At 40.3% G+C, this 22,967-nt stretch overlaps 1 protein-coding gene across 1 annotated transcript in view; it reads left to right on the top strand.

The window, feature by feature from the left end:
• Positions 1-22,019, top strand: part of LOC137658851 (cytosolic iron-sulfur assembly component 3-like) — a 93,621-nt gene extending 71,602 nt beyond the window's left edge. The window contains exons 6-10 of the mRNA XM_068393954.1: positions 936-1,072; positions 3,581-3,692; positions 7,811-8,015; positions 10,748-10,905; positions 21,676-22,019. Coding sequence (XP_068250055.1) covers positions 936-1,072; positions 3,581-3,692; positions 7,811-8,015; positions 10,748-10,905; positions 21,676-21,917 — 854 coding nt within the window. The 3' untranslated portion in view covers positions 21,918-22,019. The remainder of the gene's footprint in view (positions 1-935; positions 1,073-3,580; positions 3,693-7,810; positions 8,016-10,747; positions 10,906-21,675) is intronic.
• The last annotated feature ends 948 nt before the right edge of the window (positions 22,020-22,967 follow it).

Genomic DNA, 22,967 nt, shown 5'->3' with positions numbered 1-22,967 from the left:
AGGACTCAAACAGGGAAAAATAGCCCAGAGAGGAAAGGAAACAAGGAAATAAAAAACTACAAGAGTAGTAGTAACAATCAAAATAGAATATTTTAAGATAATTAACAACATTAAATTAGATCATCATATATAAGCTATAATAACTTCATAGAAATAAGAGGAAGAGAAACATAGAGTAGCGTGCCCGAGTGTACCCTCAAGCAAGAGAACTCTACCCCAAGACAGTGGAAGAACATGGTACAGAGGCTATGGCACTACCTAAGACTAGAGAACAATGGTTTGATTTTGGAGTGTCCTCCTAGAAGAGCTGCTTACCATAGCTAGAGAGTTTCTTCACCCTTAACAAGAGGAAAGTAGCCATTTTGCAATTACTTGACAGTAGTTAACCCCTTTAGCAAAGAAGAATTGTTTGGTAATCTCAGTGATGTCAGGTGTATGAGGACAGAGGAATGGGAAAAGCATAGGCCATACTATTCGGAGTATGTGTACGCAAAATAAAAATGAACTGTAACGAGAGAGAGAGAGAGAGAGAGAGAGAGAGAGAGAGAGAGAGAGAGAGAGAGAGAGAGAGAGAGAGAGAGAGAGATCCAGTGTAGTACTGTCTGGCCAGTCAAAGGATGCAATAATTCTCTAGAGTTAGTATCTCAATGGATGGCTGGTGGCCTGGCCAACCTACTACTTTAAAATTGTGGGCAGGGAGCTGATCACACACACACACACACACACACACACACACACACACACACACACACACACACACACACACAAAAAACATCCGAGTTCCAGTTTCAGAATTTTACTCTTATTAAAAGACTCATGTTTGAATAGGAAAATGTGAATTACTTTTAAAATTTGGTATTTTTATATAATAGTAAAAAGAGGTTAGTGGCTTTCATGGTCAGGTTACATGGTCCAAATGATCTATGATATTTCAGGATGGATTTGTTATGCAGAGAAAACTCATGGCTCTTACATACTTCCTTACATCAGCACTGCTAGAAGCCCACAGCAAGTGATGGGAGCTCTCGTTAAAGATTTCTGGGCTGGCAAAAATGACATCAGCGCTGACAAGGTAAATTTTTCACACTTTATTTGCATTTGTAAGAAATGAGGTTGGATTAGCATTAAGTTAAAGGTTACAAGAATTTGAGTTCTTAAAATTTGGAAATGTCCCCTCACAAAAGACTACAGATGTTTGTCTATTTTACATAAATTTCACTTGCTAAAAACGGAAAAATACAGCATTGCTGTACAGTATTCACCTTCTGTAGCCTTTATTTCATACTTATCATGGGTTTAACTTGCATTGTTGTCAATCTGTTACCTTTTTTTTCACTTCTGGATTTTGATTGGTAGTATTTTGTTCATTCTGGCAGTATGCTTTGTGTCCTTGTATGAATCAGGCAGGCTAAAGCATTTCCCATGTGTTTAGCTTCCATTGAGGAAAATAAAATTTGTTCCTACATGTATACAAACCTTTTGTACTTTAGAATAAAAGAGCGTTTTCAGTGGACCTGGAATAGAGGTTAAAATTGTTAACAAGGTAGTTAGTGACAAGAAGTGTTCACGGGCGAGTACGCCTGTCCACTTTCTTGTCAAAGGCCCTCCAGACTTGTATCTTCATCGATAACTAGTACAAATGTACTGTTGTGCCTTCTAAAACCCCATGGATTGTAGGTGGATTTCTGGCTTTGTCTGATGAAGTGAGAATTTTGCAAATACCTGAGAGGGAAGGATTCATGTAACAGGTCTTTGTCTAAGTTTTCTGTCAATATTTATAATCTTTGTACTTTTTGTGGTGGGCCATGTTTTCTCACAATCATCCCCCTGTACCGAGTGTAGATTGTGGCCCCCTTTTTGGTAGGAAGCATTCTTAATGAGAAAGAAAGGAAGCCTGAAGACCCTTTGGTGTCAACCTTGGCAACGACCAAGCTAATGCTAAAGTTTGATAGTTCTCTCATTCCTCATTTTTTGTGAACCAATGAGACTTTGTATGCACCCTTGGCTCAGTCCCTTGGGAGTGCACATGGGAAGTTAGGAGACATGGAATCTGTATTTATAACAGTCAGGTCCTGGTGAGGCGTGGGGTTCCCCTGTGGACACTGCACTCCAATACATTCTGAAGGTTCTTCAGTTGTGCAGACTGGTGACTGAGGGTTTGATCTGAAGAAGCTGAGGCTTTTTTTAGGTCTTTAAACTAGGCCCTCTGTAACATTGCTGAGGGACCTTTTAGCTGAGGCTACTTCTCCCATGGTGTTTTGAGTGCCAGTAACCTCCTTGCCAGTGAGACTTGTGAAAGTTACCTCAGTGCCCAGGCCCTATGCCTAGAGCTTGAGTGTGTGTGATCCATGTGTCTGTGAGCCTTATACTTGTGACATAATCCTAAAGGCCAGCATCTTTATTGTTAGGGCCATAGAAAATACTCACCGTTCCCCTGATAATAGTAACACAGTGTTGTGGTTCCTCTCAGAGGAATCCCCATGGTTCTTTGCCCTGAGAGCTTTATCATCCATGGTCATTCACATCTCGGCTTCTCTCATGCAGTCTGTGAGGAAGTTTGGCAAGGGAAAGAAGAGATTTTTCTCATCTTCATCCTCTTCCTCCTGATTCTAATGCATCTTATCTCAAGAAATTGAAGACTTTCAGGAAGGCAGAGCCCAAGAAGTCTCTTGTGGTTTCGAGCAATCTCTTTTCTCTTACGAAGAGGAAGATGGCTCCTGATCCCATGTGGATCAGTGCTATCGCCATAGCTGCTCTGGTAACTAAGCCAATCGGAGATGCTCAGTCCTGTACCGGTCAGAGTCCCCACATTGTTTTCTTACCAGGACAGTGGAGCGAACTTATTAACTCTTCAACTTGAGAACCCGCTCTTAAGTAGGGGATATACTACTGTATATGATAGTTCCTCCCTATCATCTCGGCAATGTTGGCTATGTCTTACGGCTACATCAATTCATTTATTGGATATTGTTCGTTCTTCTCGCTAGATTATGTTCTTTTGATTTTCAGTCTCATCTTTGTGATTACTGAACAGTTTCCAGTATCTATCATCACTATGTTTTTGCCCTTATGCTAAGACCTCCCAGCACATCTTTAGAATTTATTCTGTCTAATATAACTCATGTTTGCTGCACATCATTCACTGTATCGGATAGCTTTTCCAATAATTTTCGCTTTCTGTAACATTCTATCATCGTCATTCCTTATCAGCAGTTGGTCTTTCTGTTTGCTTTTATCTGTTTAGATATCTTACAACAAATATATATGTCCTTTTTTTTCCATCAATAAGAGTAAGGCCTTCCAACCAGCCATTTTTTTAACTATAGAAATTTTACCATTTTCTGGTGTAACTTTTGTAGTAATGGTAAAAGAATATGTGAACATTTGATATTCAATTATCAAAATTATATTTCATAGATTGTCTTTTCTTATGATAGCCATTATGTTAGAATTCATTGCATTTTATCTTTTTATATTTTTAATCTTTTTTTTTATTTATCTTAGCTTTTTTACTAATGATGATTATTTGAAAAAAAAAATTTTGTGATGCCATTTTTCTATCATAAGAATTTTATTCCAGATATATCATGTAACGCTCATGCCATGCTTTGATAAGAAACTGGAAGCTTCTAGGGATGATTTTGTCAATGAATTGTGTTCGTCTCGTGAAGTAGACTGCGTCCTTACACCAGGTAAGTAATATATCTCTCTCTCTCTCTCTCTCTCTCTCTCTCTCTCTCTCTCTCTCTCTCTCTCTCTCTCTCTCGTTTCATTGCCATAAGGATCCATTACTGTAAACCATTTAATTTGTAAAGCATTTTTTAAGACAACATATTATCATATCCTCCCTTTTTGTTCATGAAGATTATGTTGCAGCATTTGTTAATAATTATTATAGGGATACGAATCCATGTAATAGTTATATTGATACAATAAAGCTCTGCAGGACGAACTCATACCTTGACAATAAACTACTCTTAACTGAAAACTTACCCTGGTTTTAGATTTGTTCCAGCGCAAATATAAACCCTCCGCTATTTACAGGGATATTACTTTTGACGTAGCTGAAAGACGAGCCATGATAATTTTTAGTGAGGGATAACTACCCCATCCGCTAATTAGTGGGTGGGGGTGTGGTAACAGTCTACCCCGCTCACTCACACCTCTCGGTTGAGTAACCACTTTTCTTTATGGCTTGGTAGAGGACGGACATGCAGCCTTTCTATCCTGCAAAGATTTACTTTGTTCCTGGTGGCGCTCCCGTTTGTTTGTCTTTTCAGTACTTGAGTTAAAGTTTATATCTGTTTATAATTTAAGTTTTCAACTCTAGTTCCGCTCCCCATGCCAGCGATGGGCCAATGCACTTCCTCATCTGGCAGAGTGAGTGCTTAACTAATTTGTCCACTCCCTTTCGAGGAATTCTCTTACAAGGAAGGTTGTCTTATTCCCCGAATAGTCCATTTTATGTAACAGAGTTATGAATTGTAATTCATCACTTTTTTTTTTAATTTTTTTTTTTACAGATAGCAGCAACGTAGAGAGCAAGGCTGTCGAATTCGGCTGCTCCAGTCAAAAGTATGATATAAAATCATCTTTATTTCATTCATTTTAGATTTTTAAGTATACAGCAAAAGCATTTCAACCAATTTAGACAAAACGGAGGACGATGGTCTCCTGATGAATTTTTTAAACACTTTTTAATACAGTAGTTTGAAAGGCAGTGTTGATTTTGATGGTTCTTAATTTTAAGTTTATTGAATTATTTTTTTTTTCTTTTTTTTTCAAACTTGTTTGCATCATTGTTTTCCATTCAAACTATTTAAAAGTGTTTAAAAAATTCATCAGGAGACCATCGTCTTGGGGATAATCTTCGTTGCTTTTGTTTGTACTACTAGCACAGTAGCACTGTCATTGTCCTCCGTTTTGTCTAAATTGGTTGAAATGCTTTTGCTGTACACTTAGAAATCCAGATTGAAAGGAATAAAGATGATTTTATATCATACTTCTGGTAAACACGCCACCTAAACCCGAAACTATTGCTTAGTTTACGTTCCATAGCCGATAATAACGAACAAACGAACGAATTTACACATGTGTATAGGTTAGAAATTGACCATAAATGAAATAAGAGCGATTTTATGCCATGTTTTTATTAAAAACACCGCCTAAAACAGAAAAAGTTTTAAGTTTCATCGCCGATCATCACGGCTCGTCTTTCAGCATGCCAAAAGTAATGCCCCTATAATTAGCTTCAGGTTTGTATGCTAGGAAAAATAAAAATTACTTCCAAATTTGTTATATTTATTTTTTTTTATCTAGATTCTGCTTGATTGATGTCTCTAATGTCGCGTAAACTTTTGGTAAAATTTTTCTGTAGGTTGTATTCATAGGTGTAGGCCACTTGGCCTGGCACTGTGAAGCCATTCAACTCCCAAATGCTACTGGGAAAAACTGCAGTCATGCAATAAAGTAAAAGTATAGGCGTGACAGCAAATTGGAAGAAAGAAACCAGGAACTATATGATTCCATGAAACTTACACCAACAACTAAATCTCACTTTATTTTTCAATTTATCTGTTTATATTTATAATAACAAGGTACCGGTATTTACACACATTACTTGAATGATAAATATTTTGGCATTTATAATAACAAGGTACTGGTATTTTGTGTTGTCAATGGTACCAGTAGATTGGGTTTGTGCATGTATTGTACCACTGTATAAGGGTAAGGGAGATGTGCATGAGTGTTGTAATTCAAGAGGTATTAGTTTGTTGAGTGTAGTTGGAAAAGTGTATGGTAGAGTAATGATTAATAGGATTAAGGATAAAACAGAGAATGCAATCTTGGAAGTACAGGGTGGTGTTAGAAGAGGTAGGGGTTGTATGAATCAGATTTTTACAGTTAGGCAGATATGCGAGAAATATTTAGCAAAATGTAAGGAGGTGTATGTTGCGTTTATGGATCTGGAGAAAGCATATGATAGAGTTGATAGGGAAGCAATGTGGAATGTGATGAGGTTATATGGAGTTGGTGGAAGGTTGTTGCAAGCAGTGAAAAGTTTCTACAAAGGTAGTAAAGCATGTGTTAGAATAGGAAATGAAGTGAGTGATTGGTTTCCAGTGAGAGTGGGGCTGAGACAGGGATGTGTGATGTTGCCGTGGTTGTTTAACTTGTATGTTGATGGAGTGGTGAGAGAGGTGAATGCTCGAGTGCTTGGACGAGGATTAAAACTGGTAGACGAGAATGACCATGAATGGGAGATAAATCAGTTGTTGTTTGCGGATGATACTGTACTGGTAGCAGACACAGAAGAGAAGCTTGACCGACTAGTGACAGAATTTGGAAGGGTGTGTGAGAGAAGGAAGTTGAGAGGTGATGTGGGTAAGAGTAAGGTTATGAGATGTACGAGAAGGGAAGGTGGTGCAAGGTTGAATGTCATGTTGAATGGAGAGTTACTTGAGGAGGTGGATCAGTTTAAGTACTTGGGGTCTGTTGTTGCAGCAAATGGTGGAGTGGAAGCAGATGTACATCAGAGAGTGAATGAAGGTTGCAAAGTGTTGGGGGCAGTTAAGGGAGTAGTAAAAAATAGAGGGTTGGTCATGAATGTAAAGAGAGTTCTATATGAGAAAGTGATTGTACCAACTGTGATGTATGGATCTGAGTTGTGGGGAATGAAAGTGATGGAGAGACAGAAATTGAATGTGTTTGAGATGAAGTGTCTGAGGAGTATGGCTGGTGTATCTTGAGTAGATAGGGTTAGGAACGAAGTGGTGAGGGTGAGAAGGGGTGTAAGAAATGAGTTAGCGGCTAGAGTGGATATGAATGTGTTGAGGTGGTTTGGCCATGTTGAGAGAATGGAAAATGGCTGTCTGCTAAAGAAGGTGATGAATGCAAGAGTTGATGGGAGAAGTACAAGAGGAAGGCCAAGGTTTGGGTGGATGGATGGAGTGAAGGAAGCTCTGGGTGATAGGAGGATAGATGTGAGAGAGGCAAGAGAGCGTTCTAGAAATAGGAATGAATGGCGAGCGATTGTGACGCAGTTCTGGTAGGCCCTGCTGCTTCCTCCGGTGCCTTAGATGACCGCGGAGGTAGCAGCAGTAGGGGATTCAGCATTATGAAGCTTCATCTGTGGTGGATAATGTGGGAGGGTGGGCTGTGGCACCCTAGCAGTACCAGCTGAACTCGGTTGAGTCCCTTGTTAGGCTGGGAGGAACGTATAGAGTAGAGATCCCCTTTTTTGTTTTGTTTCATTGTTGATGTCGGCTACCCCCCAAAATTGGGGGAAGTGCCTTTGGTATATGTATGTATGTATGTATGTACTTAAAGGATAGATATTTTGGCATTTATGATAACAAGGTACCGGTATTTACACACATTAAATGATAAATATTTAGGAATTTTCATCAGGTTAAGTATTACAGTGAAAAGGGTTGTGGTTTTGCTTAACCTAATTAATTAGTTTATCTATTTAAGCCTTTTTCCATAGGAGTTCATTATAATTCATACATTGCACTATTGCATATGGAATTCCAAAGACTTTGTAACATTCCTCAACATTCTGCACCCACTTTTCACTTGTATGTTGCATACATTTTTTTCATTATGTTGCTATCCACCACCCTCTTAACGTTCACTTAGTAATGCAACTGCCCAATTTCTTACTCGGTTACACCCTGGAACTTAATGGTCTCCCTAGCCCCATAAAAGGCCACATTGCTTGAATAATTTAGATCTAATTCATCATCTTTAGCTTAGCGTATTTTGCACAATTTTATTTTATATTTCATATACATTTTAACTTTTGCAGTTGAATTAGAGCAGATGCTGATTCGGGATAAGGTTGACCTATCGCAAATGACCGAAGCTCCTCTAGATGAAAGTCTTAGCTCAGGACCAAGACTACTCTCTCATCCAGGTTCAGGATCCGGTGGATACGCGCATCACGTATTTGTAAATGCGGCTAAAGAACTTTTTCAACAAGACGTTATGGAATTACAGTGGAAGACATTAAGGTATCGTGATACAGTATCTGATAGTTTTTCTAAGTAAGGGTTTAAAGCATTGTTCAAGTATGCAAGTGTTGTTCAATTTATGAATCATTAGGTTCTGTGCTTGGTTTTCAATTAAATATTCTTACCTGGTAGTCATCATCCTTTATTATTATTATTATTATTATTATTATTATTAGTATGGGCCTCAACAGGGAAAATTGCTCAGTGAGGAAAGGAAATAAGGAAAAATAAAATATTTTAGGAATAATAACAATATTAAAATAAATATTTCCTATTTAAACTATGAAAACTTTAACAGAACAAGAGGAAGAGAAAATAGATAGAAAAGTGTGCCAGAGTGTACCCTCAAGCAAGAGAACTCTATCCCAAGGCAGTGTAAGACCATGGTACAGAGGCTATGGCACTACCCAAGAATAGAGAACAATGGTTTGATTTTGGAGTGTCCTTACCATGGCTAAAGAGTCTCTTCTACCCTTACCAAGAGGAAAGTAGTTAACCCCTTGGGTGAAGAAGAATTGTCTAGTAATCACAGTGTTGTCAGGTGTAAAAGTACAGAGGAGAATCTGTAAAGGATAGGCCAGACTATTGAAGCCACTGACTTCCTGACCTCTTAACAAAAATGAAATGTTGCTAAGATTTGTTATTTCTATTCTTATTCAATATTCATATTGCTTTGTTTTCGAAGCTTGACTTATATCGAAGTTACCCCAAAGCCAAAAATTTCCTATGTTTTCCCCTTCAGGAGGCCACACCTCTTGCCAAGCAAGACTCCATTTGGTGACTAATGGTAATGCACATTATGGTTAGCCGCACAGTAATTAATTTGTTTTCAAATTCGAAACTAATATCCTATACTCTTGACATCAACACTCAGTGGGGAGGATGGTGAGCATGCATAGAAAAAATCAGGTTTATAAGAATAAAACTATTTATTATTAAGATTTATGGTCCGATGATAATTCTCATTTTTATACCCGACTTGCCTTTTTGTCATCTATATACTTTTATGGCAGCTTGTATTCCAAAATAGGGAACAAAAACTTTAAGACTAATTAAAATCATCAATTATTAAAACTAAAAAAAAGTTATATTAAACAACATTCCCAGCAGCTATTATTACATTTGAAGTCTAGCAATCTTGATAAGGGAACCAGAATTCTTTAAGATATTATTTAGCAAATACTAATGTGAAAACTTTCCAAGGAAAGATTCCTCGAGAAATTTAGAGATATAGCCACACTTATAATATCATGCACTCTAACTTTCAAGTCTTTCATCTTTCATCTGACTTGGATGTCACTCCTTATGAGTCTCTGGTCACAATCTTATATCCAGAAAAAAAACAGCATTTTTGGTCCAAGGATGATTGTTAGGAACATTACCCTTAATGTCTGCAGTTTGGCCAAGTATTACTTGAAGGCCCTCACCAAGCAAAGAAATCTATTCTCTGATGCAATCGTAATTTCATTTTCTAGAGAAGGAATTGAGAAAATTGGTGTTATATTACCTTTTGTCATAAAATCATTCTTATCTCTGAAAGGAGATAAAAGCAATATCAAAGTTAACTGAACCAGGAAATTAATGCTGTACCGAGTTAAGATATAATGCTTTGTTTTATAAGATAATGATATCAGCTGTGTCATGTACAGGTATAACACTGTTACCAGTCTTAGACAGCAATGCAGCAGCTCAATATAACTGAAACACACTAACATAACAATACATCACCCGATAGTCACAGTATTCAAACTGCTAATTATGCTCTTAGTTCAATCAATTTTATTAGCCTAGACTTTTCTCACAAACTAAATAAATTTTTTTACTTGAAAGTTTGAATTCAGATTTTTTTCTGTTGACATTAAAAACAAACATATTTTCTTTCAAAGCCATGATTTTTGCCAAGATATCCTGCTTCTTTCTTGAATGACTCCACAAGGGATAAGTACATCATGAATTAATGTAGAGTAAGGAAGTGAAGTGGAGTGAAGAAAGCTGTGGATGATAGGAGGATAGATGTGAGAGAGGCAAGAGAGCGTGCTAGAAATAGGAATAGGTGAGCAATTGTGATGCAGTTCCGGTAGGCCCTGCTGCTTCCTTCGGTGCCTTGGATGACCGCGAAGGTAGCAGCAGTAGGGGATTCAGCGTTATGAAGCTTCATCTGTGGTGGATAATGTGGGAGGGTGGGCTGTGCCACCCTAGCAGTACCAGCCGAACTCGGTTGAGTCCCTTGCCAGGCTGGGAGGAACATAGAGAGGAGAGGTCCCCTTTTTTGTTTCATTTGTTTGATATCGGCTACCCCCCAAAATTAGTGGAAGTGCCTTAGTATATGTATGTATGTATGTATGTATGTAATTATTATAGAAGAAGTACGGTAGGTACTGGATTTTTTTAATCAAATGGTAATAAATGAAAAGGTATTGTGGGTAAGGTTGATACCCTGTGTGCTGTTCTTTATCCCTGTTATAACTAGCCATATTTTAGTAATTACACTTTTTCTGCTCAGCTAGCTGACAGTCAACATTGTTTTACGGGGAAAAATGTATGGTATTGAAGACATATACATCATAGATTCCTATTTAGTTTTATCTTAATTTTCAAATCTGTGGATTAATGAATCCGCTCATGTGCTAGTAGTATACCATAGTTTTTTTATAGTTGTTGATGAACTATTGTTAATTATTCATTATTTATTTTCTCTATTGCCAATTTATTTCTTGCATAAAATCTTACAGAAATGCAGACTTCCGTGAAGTTACCCTAGAGGTTGCTGGAGAAGTGGTCCTGAGGTTTGCACTTGCCTACGGATTTCGCAACATCCAAAACTTGGTTCAGAAGTTGAAGAGGGGCAAAAGTCCTTACCATTATGTGGAGGTTATGGCGTGTCCATCAGGTGATTATTATTTGCTTTTAGATTTTGAAATTTTTTTTTTAATGTCACACATATCTGATTTATTTCTACCTCTGCTGATCCTGGCAATGTTGTGACACAGTTTGTGTATTGCCTGGATCAGCAAAGCTGTACTAGTCAGGTGACAACCCATACTAAGTTGGTTTATTATGAGCAATCAGTCTAAAGTCTCCCACCATCACCAATCTGCACCGGCCAATGTGATGATGAAAAGTGGCCAAATCCCAGACATAGATGAAGACATGTCTGAGGCCTTTATCCTGCTGTGGGCTAGAAACAGCTGCATTTGTTGTTGTGTTGTATGAAATTTCTCAAGCCAAAAATTCCATGCTACATCTCTGACTTCTACCCACCTAAGAGTGAGTCATCCACATAAATAATGGAAGGTTTGTTAGTATGGGAACTAATGACAAATTTAAAGGTAATTTGTATTTTTCCCAAACTAATACAATCCTGAAGTTGATTTTATAAATTAGCCCGCTATCACCTGTCCCCCAGAAGTCCTACCTGCAATAAAAAGTGATGTCTCTCACCACTGTAAGAGTATATATAGAGGCGGTTGGGTACCCCCCCCAGCCACCCCCTGTGTTCCCGCTAAGCAGTTAGGCAGGGTTGCCACCTCGCAATTAAAGTCTAATGGCTACCTCCAGCTGCCGCTGAAAGAATATCCACATAAATAACTCCAGGTTTGTATTAGTTAGGGAAAATTAAAAATTATCTCCGAATGTCATTTTTCTTTTTTTATTTCAAATATTGTTAGAAAAACAATTTGGTGTCCTATATTTCAAATTTCAAGTATTTTTGGGGTCAAAGTGCTATTTGGTCTCCTAGGGCTTTCTTGTCAAAGGCTGGAATGGAATCCAATACATCATAATTACTAAAGAAATATTGTTTCACTCAGTGTGTGTGAGGTAGACCTGCTAGTTCAGGTTCATTAGAACTTGCCACAGCACCTCAGTAACTGAAAATCACCTACTAGGATTAACGTCGTGCATGGCGTCCCAGAGAGTTATCCAGTTATCCCTGCATCCCTATGCCACAACAATCCCTCAACCTCCATTCATAATCTGTCTTCTGGGTTGAAAACAATTGTAGCAAAATAGTGTCTTCAAGAACAAACCCTCGACCTCCATTCATAATCTGTCCTCTGGGTTGAAAACAATTGTAGCAAAATAGTGTCTTCCCTCGACCTCCATTCATAATCTGTCCTCTGGGTTGAAAACAATTGTAGCCACATGGTGTCTTCGAGGACAAACCCTCGACCTCCATTCATAATCTGTCCTCTGGGTTGAAAACAATTGTAGCCACATGGTGTCTTCGAGGACAAACCCTCGACCTCCATTCATAATCTGTCCTCTGGGTTGAAAACAATTGTAGCCACATGGTGTCTTCGAGGACAAACCCTCGACCTCCATTCATAATCTGTCCTCTGGGTTGAAAACAATTGTAGCCACATGGTGTCTTCGAGGACAAACCCTCGACCTCCATTCATAATCTGTCCTCTGGGTTGAAAACAATTGTAGCCACATGGTGTCTTCGAGGACAAACCCTCGACCTCCATTCATAATCTGTCCTCTGGGTTGAAAACAATTGTAGCCACATGGTGTCTTCGAGGACAAACCCTCGACCTCCATTCATAATCTGTCCTCTGGGTTGAAAACAATTGTAGCCACATGGTGTCTTCATTGACAAACCCTCGACCTCCATTCATAATCTGTCCTCTGGGTTGAAAACAATTGTAGCCACATGGTGTCTTCGAGGACAAACCCTCGACCTCCATTCATAATCTGTCCTCTGGGTTGAAAACAATTGTAGCCACATGGTGTCTTCGAGGACAAACCCTCGACCTCCATTCATAATCTGTCCTCTGGGTTGAAAACAATTGTAGCCACATGGTGTCTTCGAGGACAAACCCTCGACCTCCATTCATAATCTGTCCTCTGGGTTGAAAACAATTGTAGCCACATGGTGTCTTCGAGGACAAACCCTCGACCTCCATTCATAATCTGTCCTCTGGGTTGAAAACAATTGTAGCCACATGGTGTCTTCGAGGACAAACCCTCGACCTCCATTCATAATCTGTCCTCTGGGTTGAAAACAATTGTAGCCACATGGTGTCTTCGAGGACAAACCCTCGACCTCCATTCATAATCTGTCCTCTGGGTTGAAAACAATTGTAGCCAAATGGTGTCTTCAAGAACAAACCCTCGACCTCCATTCATAATCTGTCCTCTGGGTTGAAAACAATTGTAGCAAAATAGTGTCTTCGAGAACATCTCAATAACCGTATGAAGTTAAATATCCAAATTAAGGTTTTTCTTCTTTTCATGGCTTAAGTAATTTATATAAAACAGCCTTTTGGTTAAAGCATGTGCAGTTGAGTAGTATGTGCCTGTTTTTGGTTGGTCACTGGTCACTAGCTCAGTCAGTGTTGGTAGTTTTCATGCATATTTTCCCCTTTCAAGTAGGGTCTTTGTAACTATATTTAGTTTTCAGGCTCAATGTTAATTGAATCCACCCCAGGTATTCCTTAATCGTAGCCTATCACTATAGGTTAAGGTTAATATGGAGGCAGGATGAGTCTAGGTATTCATTTGTAACACAACTGTTTCATAACCTAGATAATCATGTTAATTGGTTGTTGTTATAGCCTACTAATTAGACTGTATTCTTACATAAATGTATTGGAATACTAAAATTTTAGGGAAGGGATGTTCCCGCCCTCTTCTAATTGGCTATATGACCATAAATGAGAGGGTTGGCTGGTCAGCCAGCCCTTCTTACCTGTAAGTCTGTAGTTCTGGTGTGACCGTATCTCTCTTAGTTTGGTGGTCATTACAGGGGAAGGGATGGGAGATTTCCATCCCCTCTCCAAAGTGAATATCATAATGATGTTTTTCATTTGAAATATCCTATTACAGATGAGTGACTAACCCGAAAAAGGATCATGAGTGTTGTCAGATTGTTGTGCTGATTGGAGCAAAGCTTGGAACTCTGAAAAATATTCCAATTGTTTGGAGTGGATCAATTCGGATCGTGAGGGAGAAGACTTATGAGCCAAGGTTGTTTTCTTCATTTCTATGGGGGTGAACAGATTTTCTAAGACCTCTGGACCAGCTGAATATTTACCCAGCAAGGATCTCCAAGATCTCATTAACAGTGTTGTCCCAATTTCAGCTTATAGCATCCTGCTTTTCCAACTTGGCTTGTAGCCTAGCTAATAATGATGATAATTATGGGTTTCAGAATTGGGGTCCATGTGGAACAGGTCCAGTTCCGTATTGTTGATTTTGGATCTGAGGATAACCTAGACTGCAAAAGAGGAAGGTTTACTGCTGTGATCCTCAGAGTAGCCTTTTGGTTGTTTGAAGGAGAATCTTCCAGGACATCGCAACTACCACTTTGTTGCGTAGGTTGGATCTAAGTCAGGGTTTCACTAAGAAGTTTACTGGTCTACCCGGATTCAGCATGCTAGCATCCCCTGTGTACGTGTCACTGACAGCTAGAATAGTAGAGGCATTGATCTGTTCCCTTTATGGTCAGCCAACACAAGGTGTAGCTCATCAGGTACTGTTGACCTGCTTTCCACTTCAATCTGGGGATTCAGCTGTGGCTGGGCCTTTGGGTTACCAATTTCCTAGAGAGGCTCCAATGGGGGTCTTTTCCTTCCGGTTCTAGGTTTTATTGGGAGGGTGCAGCAGAGGGGTCTTCTACCATGGACTTAAGAGGAGGAGGATTTTATAGATAACTTTTGGGGATCCTATGTTAGATGAGCATTTTGGCCCGAGTCAAAAGTTTTTCGGCATAAACGGATTTGCCATTCGATGACATCAGATTTGAAAACCTGGATGCATTTCCAGACTTGAGGTGGAGATTCAAAGATCTATGTCTCACAGCATGTCCCCAGCTAACCTTGAAGGAGGTTGTTCTGATGCCATTTAAGAATGCTCCCAATAATGTAGCATTAATATTAGGTGCTGTGGGTTTTCTTCTCGACCACAGTTTTGCTCAATGCTTCTGTAGTAGGAATGACAGTGCCTGGCCAGAAAACTCTATTCTTGGGCAAAATGGCCAAATTAGCTTCTAAGTCAAGGAGGGAGATGCTGCTTAAAGGTGATTTTACCTTGCCAAAAGAGTGTAGCCCATTTTGGCCAGGGCACCAGCCACCCACTGAGATACTACCGCTAGAGAGTTATGGGGTCTTTCGACGGGGCGGAGAGTACTACATTGGATCCTTCTCTCTGGTTACGGTTCATTTTCCCTTTGCTTACAGACACACAGCGTATAGTCTGGTCTATTCTTTACACATTCTCCTCTGTCTTCATACACCTGACAACACTGAGATCACCAAACAATTCTTCTTCACCCAAGGGGTTACTGCACTGTAATTGTTCAGTGACCTCTTTCCTCTTGTTAAGTGTAGAAGAGACTCTTTAGCTATGATCAGCAGCTCTTCTAGGAGAGGAACACTCCAAAATCAAACCATTGTTCTCTTGTCTTGGGTAGTGCCATAGCCTCTTTACCATGGTCTTCCACTATCTTGGGTTAGAGTTCTTTTGCTTGAGGGTACACTCAGGCATGCTTTTCTGTCTTGTTTCTCTTCCTCAGGTTTTGTTAAAATTTTTATAGTTTATTTAGGAGATATTTATTTTAATGTTGTTACTGTTCTTAAAAATTTTGATTTTTCCTTGTTTCCTTTCCTCACTGGACTATTTTCCCTGTTGGAGCCCCTAGACTTACAGCATCCTGCTTTTCCAACTAGGGTTGTAGCTTAGCAAGTAATAATAATAATAATAATATACCATAAAGAGTTTGAAGGCTTCAGAGAACTAAAAGGGTTTCATGAAGTCATCATACTTGAGAAGTGGGATGCTGGGGTTAGGACCAATCAGTTGGAGGGGGGGGGGGACTATTTCAATTTAGTCCCAGAGCACCTTCGGACTGCAGAATTTAGTGCCCTACAGACTTTGCGTATCTTGGTGTTTGCCTTGGCTTCCTTGGAAGCTGGGCTTATAGACAGATTGACACTTCAGCGATAGTCTAGTTATTATGCAAACATGTCTACGAAGCCTTACAGAACTTTATTAGTTCAAAGTTCAAGGTAAAGCTGCCTTTGATTTGGAGGAAGTGGCGGTAGAGGAATTTTTGTACAATGATCCTTTGTACAAATTGGTCTTCCCCTAGCCCTTGTGGACAGAGCTAAAGCCAATGCAGAGACAATGGTCCATCCTTAAAAAGAAGAAAGCTTCCTTTCATAATTCTGTAGCTTGTAAAATCCAGTGGCAATTTTAAGAACATCCCAGGAAGAGACCAGTTCTTGTTTCCCATCCCAAGCCTTGATCTAAACCAAAGTTTCATCAAGAGGAACGAGGACAGCAAAGCTACCCCTTCCAAGGTGAGGCCCTGTTTCAGTGCCAGTCTAACTTTGGCTTTAGAGCAAGAAGAGGCCATTGGAAATCATGCAAGGTTTAACATAGGAGGCAGAAAACTAATTAGAAGCAGAGGATCTTTTCAATGAGGAGCTTCAGGTTGGTGGGTGATGCCATCTTTTTCAGGAACGTTGGATCTTTGATAGTGGATAACAAAATACTCTCCATGCTGCAAGTTTCATCAGGCCAGGACCCTGGAACTCCAATCCTTCATAAAGAAGATGTTGAGGAAAGGTGCAGGTTTCTAAAATTCCAGGGTCAACAATTCAGTGTTCCAAAAAGACTTCCCACAGAGAAGATTGATTCTTGGCCACTCCCAGGTGCGATCCATACAAAATGACGATTGTCCGCCATGTCTGCCAATTTCTACAGCGAAGAGTTTGGACCTGTACTATAGAGCTAAAAGATACTTAGTAGGATTTCAAAGAAATGTCATTTGGCCTCAGGTGTGTTTACAGTGCTAATAAAGGTAGTGATATAACTCCTGCAGTTGCAGGGAGTTCATTTCATAGCTTATTTAGATCACACATACATATACCCAGGCACTTCACCCAATTTTGGGGGGGTAGCCGACATCAAACAAATGAAAAAAAGGGGACCGTTCCTCTCTACGATTCTCCCAGCCTGACAAGGGACTCAACCGAGTTCAGCTGGTACTGCTGGGGTGCCACAGCCCACCCTCCCCCATTATCCACTACAGATGAAGCTTCATAATGCTGAATCCCCTACTGCTGCTACCTCCACTGTCATCCAAGGCGATCGAAGGAAGCAGCAGGGCCTACGGGAACTGCGTCACAATTGCTCGCCATTCATTCCTATTTCTAGCATGCTCTCTTGGCGCGCTCACATCTATCCTCCTATCACCCAGAGCTTTCATCAGTCCATCCATCCATCCAAACCTTTGCCTTCCTCTTGTACTTCTCCCATCAACTCTTGCATTCATCACCTTCTATTGTGGACAGCCATTTTCGATTCTCTCAACATGGCCAAACTACCTCAACACATTCATATCCAGTCTAGCTGCTAACTCATTTTTTACACCTGTTCTAACCCTCACTACCTAGTTCCTAACCCTATCTACTCGAGATACACCAGCTATACTCATCAGACACTTCATCTCAAACACATTCAATTTCTGTCTCTCCGTCACTTTCATTCCCCACAACTCTGATCCATACATCACAGTTGGTACAATCACTTTCTCATACAGAACTCTCTTTACATTCATGCTCAACCCTCTATTCTTTACCACTCCCTTCACAGCCCCCAACACTTTGCATCCTTCATTCACTCCCTGACGTACATCTGCTTCCACTCCACCATTTGCTTCAACAACAGACCCAAAGTACTTAAACTGATCTACCTCCTCAAGTAACTCTCCATTCAACATGACATTCAACCTCGCACCACCTTCCCTTCTTGTACATCTCATAACCTTACTCTTACCCACATTAACTCAAGTTCCTTCTCTCACATACCCTTCCAAATTCTGTCACTAATCGACCAAGCTTCTCTTCTGTGTCTGCAACCAGTACAGTATCATCCGCAAACAACTGATTTACCTCCCATTCATGATCATTTTCGCCTACCAGTTTCAATCCAAGCACTCAAGCATTCACCTCTCTGATTTGGTGGAGCCAAAAGATTTGTCTCAAATACACAAATCAGGCTTTGCCAGTTCTTTAAAGCCTAGATTTCCTGATCAGCTTTGCATAGGCAAGGCTAATTCCAAGAAGGATACTTCTGTTTCATTGGTTAGGTCTCCAATGGAATATGGCAAATGCCACACAAAGCCTTACAAAAGTATCTCGGCACAGAATTCTAAGCAGTGTCGGTTCCTTTGTTTTGAGCTACTTCTCTTCCAGGCAGCAACTGGAGATTATAGACCTTCAGTTTGCATGGATAGATTTGGTGTGAGGGAACAGGGCTGAAAGGCCTCAATTTGGTGTGGAGTAGGGGAGATTTTATGATAGGAAAGCAGTATGAGGAACTCTCCTTTTCAGGTGCAAAGGTAATAGAGTTTTTGGTACACCAGGCTGCATACCAGTGGAGCAACTTGGTACTGAAACAAAGGGACGCAGTAGTGACAAAGTGGAAAAAGATAAGTTATACTTCCATTTTCAGGAGAGTCGCCACCTTCAGACAACCTCCTACAATGCCTACTAAATGTAAGACCTTGCCCCCACAGGCAGCCACCTATAAGAGAGAGGAAAACAAACCACAATTTTAACCTTAAGATATCAACTAACCAGAACCAGCTTTCACCTGAGGCATCACGGGAGACTAGGGCGAGGTAGGTAAGGATCTCGTTATGGTTGGCAATTCCCCCACATCATCACATGTGGGGGGTATGCGTGTCGAGTTGATGGACAATGTGGTAATACCACAGAGCAGAGCCTTGGACAGCGAAGGTTCTGCTCGTTGTATGCCGCTTCCCATTTATCAGCTCTCTCCCTCCTCTCACTCCAGTGCCAATGAGCCACTCATTATATTCTAGAGGATCCATCAAAAACCTACTCCTTTGGGAGGAGGTCAAGCAGATGTTAGACGAGAAAGCAGTTGAGTAGGTTAACAACTCGTCTCCAGGATTTTAATGCAACCTGTTCTTGGTTCAGAAGCTGTCAGGAAGTTAGAGACCAGTCATCGACCTGTCTCTTCTAAACAACTTTGCTTTGCAAAGTTAAAGATGGAGACCCCCAGCAGTGTCCTTTAAGTAATAAGACGGAACAACATCTTACTGTCCATTTACCCTACCTGAAGGAGGCATACTTTCAAAATCCAGTGTACTGGAACTCAAGGAAATACCTTCAGTTTGTCCTGGGAACAAGGAGGTTTGTTTCGAGTTCTCTCCTTTGTACTTTCCAGAGCCCCTCAAGTGTTCATGAGTGTGTTGTGAATAATGCTAAGCTGTTGATGGTGGAGTTAGTCCCAGATTCTACTTCACATGGCCCTTCTCAAGTTTTTTCGAGTTCCGGATAAATCTAGAGAAAACTTTGTCTACTTGGAGATGAGTATTGACATGGTTCAAGGAAGATTGTTCCCATCACAGGATAAGTTACTAAGGTTACAACATTCTTCCTTACACAGGAATCCATCACAGCAAAGAACTGGCAGAGACTGCTTGGGCATCTGCCTTCCCGGGAACATCAGGTCTCACACGGGAGGTTACACCTTTGTTCCATGCAGTGGTCTCTGAAGTTCAGTCAGAAACAGAGGTCCAACTCTCTAGATGTACTAGTCAAGGGGACATAGGAAGTCAGAGAGGATCTATCCTGGTGGCTGCAAGAGAGGAACCTGATGGAGGGATCCCCACCATAGGTTCTTCCCCAAAACTTCTTTCCCAGGTAAGGTCAGAGAGGGGGGGGGGAGCACACATTCTGACTCGCTCCACTTCAGGTCTGTGGACAGAGGACATAGACTAGAGGTTCCACATAAACATCTTGGAACTGAAAGCAGCATACCTAGCTCTGATTCATTTTCAGGAGATAGTAAAAGGTCACTCAGTAGTGTTGATGAGTGACAATACTACAGTAGTGGCTTATATTAACAAGCAGGGGAGTTCAGTTTCTCAACCCTTTGCCAGTTGGTGGTGGGCATGCCCTCATGGGCAGAGAACAACAGAGTAACATTGTTGTGGCAATCAAGTTTCAGGCTCAGAATGGTCTCAGAATCCTGTAGTGGAGAGGGATCTCATGGCTTTGTGGGGTTCCCCAACAAAAGACATGTTTGGCACTTACCTCAACAACAAACAAACAGTGTATAGCTCAACCATAACTGGACCAAGCAGCGGCATTGAAGAATGCATTTCAACACCCATGGGATGGCCTTGACATCTATGCCTTCCCACAGTTTTGTCTCATAAGGAAGGAACACTTCTCCACTCGAAGCCTCTGCTCCACTAGCTTTGGATTGTCTTATATACTGCGAGGTGACAAACTCCTCAGTTTCAGCAGTTAAAGGCTATAACTCAGCCTTGTGGGAATTATCAGCTTCTGACTGAGTTTTGAACAATCTAGTCCCCGTCTGGAGATCAAAAGCCCAGCCTGGAATATGACGAGAGTCCTTCGTTCACTCTGGAAGGCTCCTTACAAATCCTTGACGAAAGCTTCAGACAAGGATCTCACTATTGAGATGGTGTTTCTGTAAACCTTAGCTTTGACCAAAATAGTGGGAGAGCTGTTTGGTCTATTGTACTTAGGGTCACATTCCTGGGGTGGAGACAGACCTCTTTCTCATTGATTCCCAAATTTGTGCCCCCCCCCCCCCCAAAAAAAAAAGAAAAAAACACACACACACACCTTTAAAGTACCATCACTGAAGGAGATGACCAATAATCCTGACAATTTGTTTCTGTGTGCTGTAAGTTGGCCCCACTTAGGCAGGAAAAAAAGAAAATCTCCAGAAATACCATCTTCAGGCTTTGTGAAGTTATCAGTAGAGCCTATAGGGAACAAGGATCCTATCCATCAGCCTCTGTCCCTCTTAGAGCTCATGAAGTCAATAGAGAATGGTACCACTTTAGCCTTCAGAAAGAACTATTCAGTTGCCCAAGTGTTGAAGGCAGGTGTTTGAAAGAAATGGACCACCTTCACAGCACCCTTTCTTCAGGATTCCACTCAAAGGTCCCTAGATACATTCTCCACAGGACCTGTGGTAGCTGGCCAACATGTGGTGTAACAAGCCTCGCTCCTTTCAGGACATAGAAATAGCGTGTCAGAGATAGTGTTTACATCATAATTCTAAAGTTTACGAGGGGGAATGATTGCTCTTCACTCTCCTTCCCTTTCTTAGAACCAACTGGTGAAATGTTATGGAGTTGCCACAGACAATGATGCAAGTAAGCACACTTAACGGGCGATTATTTTATTATAGTAAAATCGTAGAATGCCCATACTCCTTTCAAAGGGGACTGTGTCAGTTAAGACAAACCCAATATTTTATTAGTCCTTAACAGGAACATTGTTCATCTATGAAAAACTCCTTGGCTATGATCATATCATTCAACTATGGGTCTCGGGATATAAGGATTCTTTTCTCTGCTCTTCTTACTAGTCTGAGCATCACGATCCTGGGTTGCCAGCCAGTCATTCGGGTAACCGGATTTCCTTCCTCCTAAGGATGACTCTCTATTGAAAGGACAAAGGTTTGTAATCACACAGGAATGAATCACAAATTTAAAGATTTCTTATTTTTCCTAGCTATATATTTATGTACAAATTTACATCTCCAGCAATTTGTATCTGTATTAAAGTTATTGAAGTAATATTTTGGATTTTATTAGTATTACTACTTTTATACATTAAAATATTACTTATATTTCCAGGTTGTTTGAATGGAGGAGCTCAGGTTCGACCAGAGAGTACCTCGTCAACAAAGGAATTGATATCCCAACTTGAAACCACATATTCTTTGCTCCCTACTACTAGTATTGACAGTGATTCAAGAATAAACATGTGTTATTCAGAGTGGTTGGGAGGAGCTGACTCAGAAAAAGCAGTCAAGCTATTGCATACCAAATATAAAGCTGTGGAGATGTCTACAAATGCCCTAGGTATTAAGTGGTAGCTGTATTTCTTACTGGATTAGTTTTTTTTTATTTGAATATCATTTATATATGTATGTCTGTAAATAGCGTTGAATTAAAAAAATATTTTATATAGTACACAAGTCCTTAATGCTACATGGCGATTATATAACTATTTGATAGTTGTGGAGAGCCACAGCCACTTATATCAATTTCCTAAGGTTTGTAATATTTTAGTGTGTGGTGTAGATTAGTCCAGTGACTCTGCCCATGGTTGTCACCTGTTTAGGTACCAACCGAACCCAGTCTCTTTCATCATAAACCCATTACTTTACTAAAGCTTCATTGAGCTTCTATGCAACCCTCCAGAACTCTATGGGAGATGAATCTATCTAGTTTCTCATGGGCTACTATGGATCCAAGTTCCTCCAACCTTCTAGTGACAGTTATTCTTTGTGTGATTCGTGTCTATCACAGAGCATTTTATCTTACGCCTGAAAGATTTGACTTCAGGGAAATGACCAATCCTTTAGTATTTGAGATACTAAAGGACTGAAAGTACACTGGAGAGGAAATCACATCTTCACCAGTAGGCAATTGATGTAACAATGTGACAAAGAAAGTCTAGGGGAAAGGAGGAGACATCCGACTGAAAGATGACACAACCGAAACAGTTATTGCTACAAAGAACCCACTCCTGCAAATTCAACAGTACCAGATTTTCTATCTTTGAGGATGCAGGAGTACGCATTGTTAATGATCAGCAAGGTTACTTGTGGGTGAAAGGCTATTAGTGAACAAGTTAAAGCAAAACAAACTACTCCAATCCAGATGAATTCCATGTTAAGGCAATACAAAAAGTGTTAGAAATGTCTTAGACCTTCCTTGGTTGCCTGTAAAGAAAAGCCAACTTAATGGACTTTCATCCAAATGTAAAAGTTGTTCACTTGCCACCTAACACTACTTCCCTACTGCAGCCTATGGACCAAGGAGTAATTACTTCCTTCAATGCCTACTACCAGTGTAGGACAGTTACCTCGGCTTTGGTGGCAACAGAGCAGGAGACACGTGACCCTTGAGATGTTCCGAAA

Source organism: Palaemon carinicauda, chromosome 19, assembly GCF_036898095.1.
Source record: "Palaemon carinicauda isolate YSFRI2023 chromosome 19, ASM3689809v2, whole genome shotgun sequence".
Taxonomy (NCBI): Eukaryota; Metazoa; Arthropoda; class Malacostraca; order Decapoda; family Palaemonidae; genus Palaemon; species Palaemon carinicauda.
This window is presented reverse-complemented; position numbering and strand designations above follow the sequence as displayed.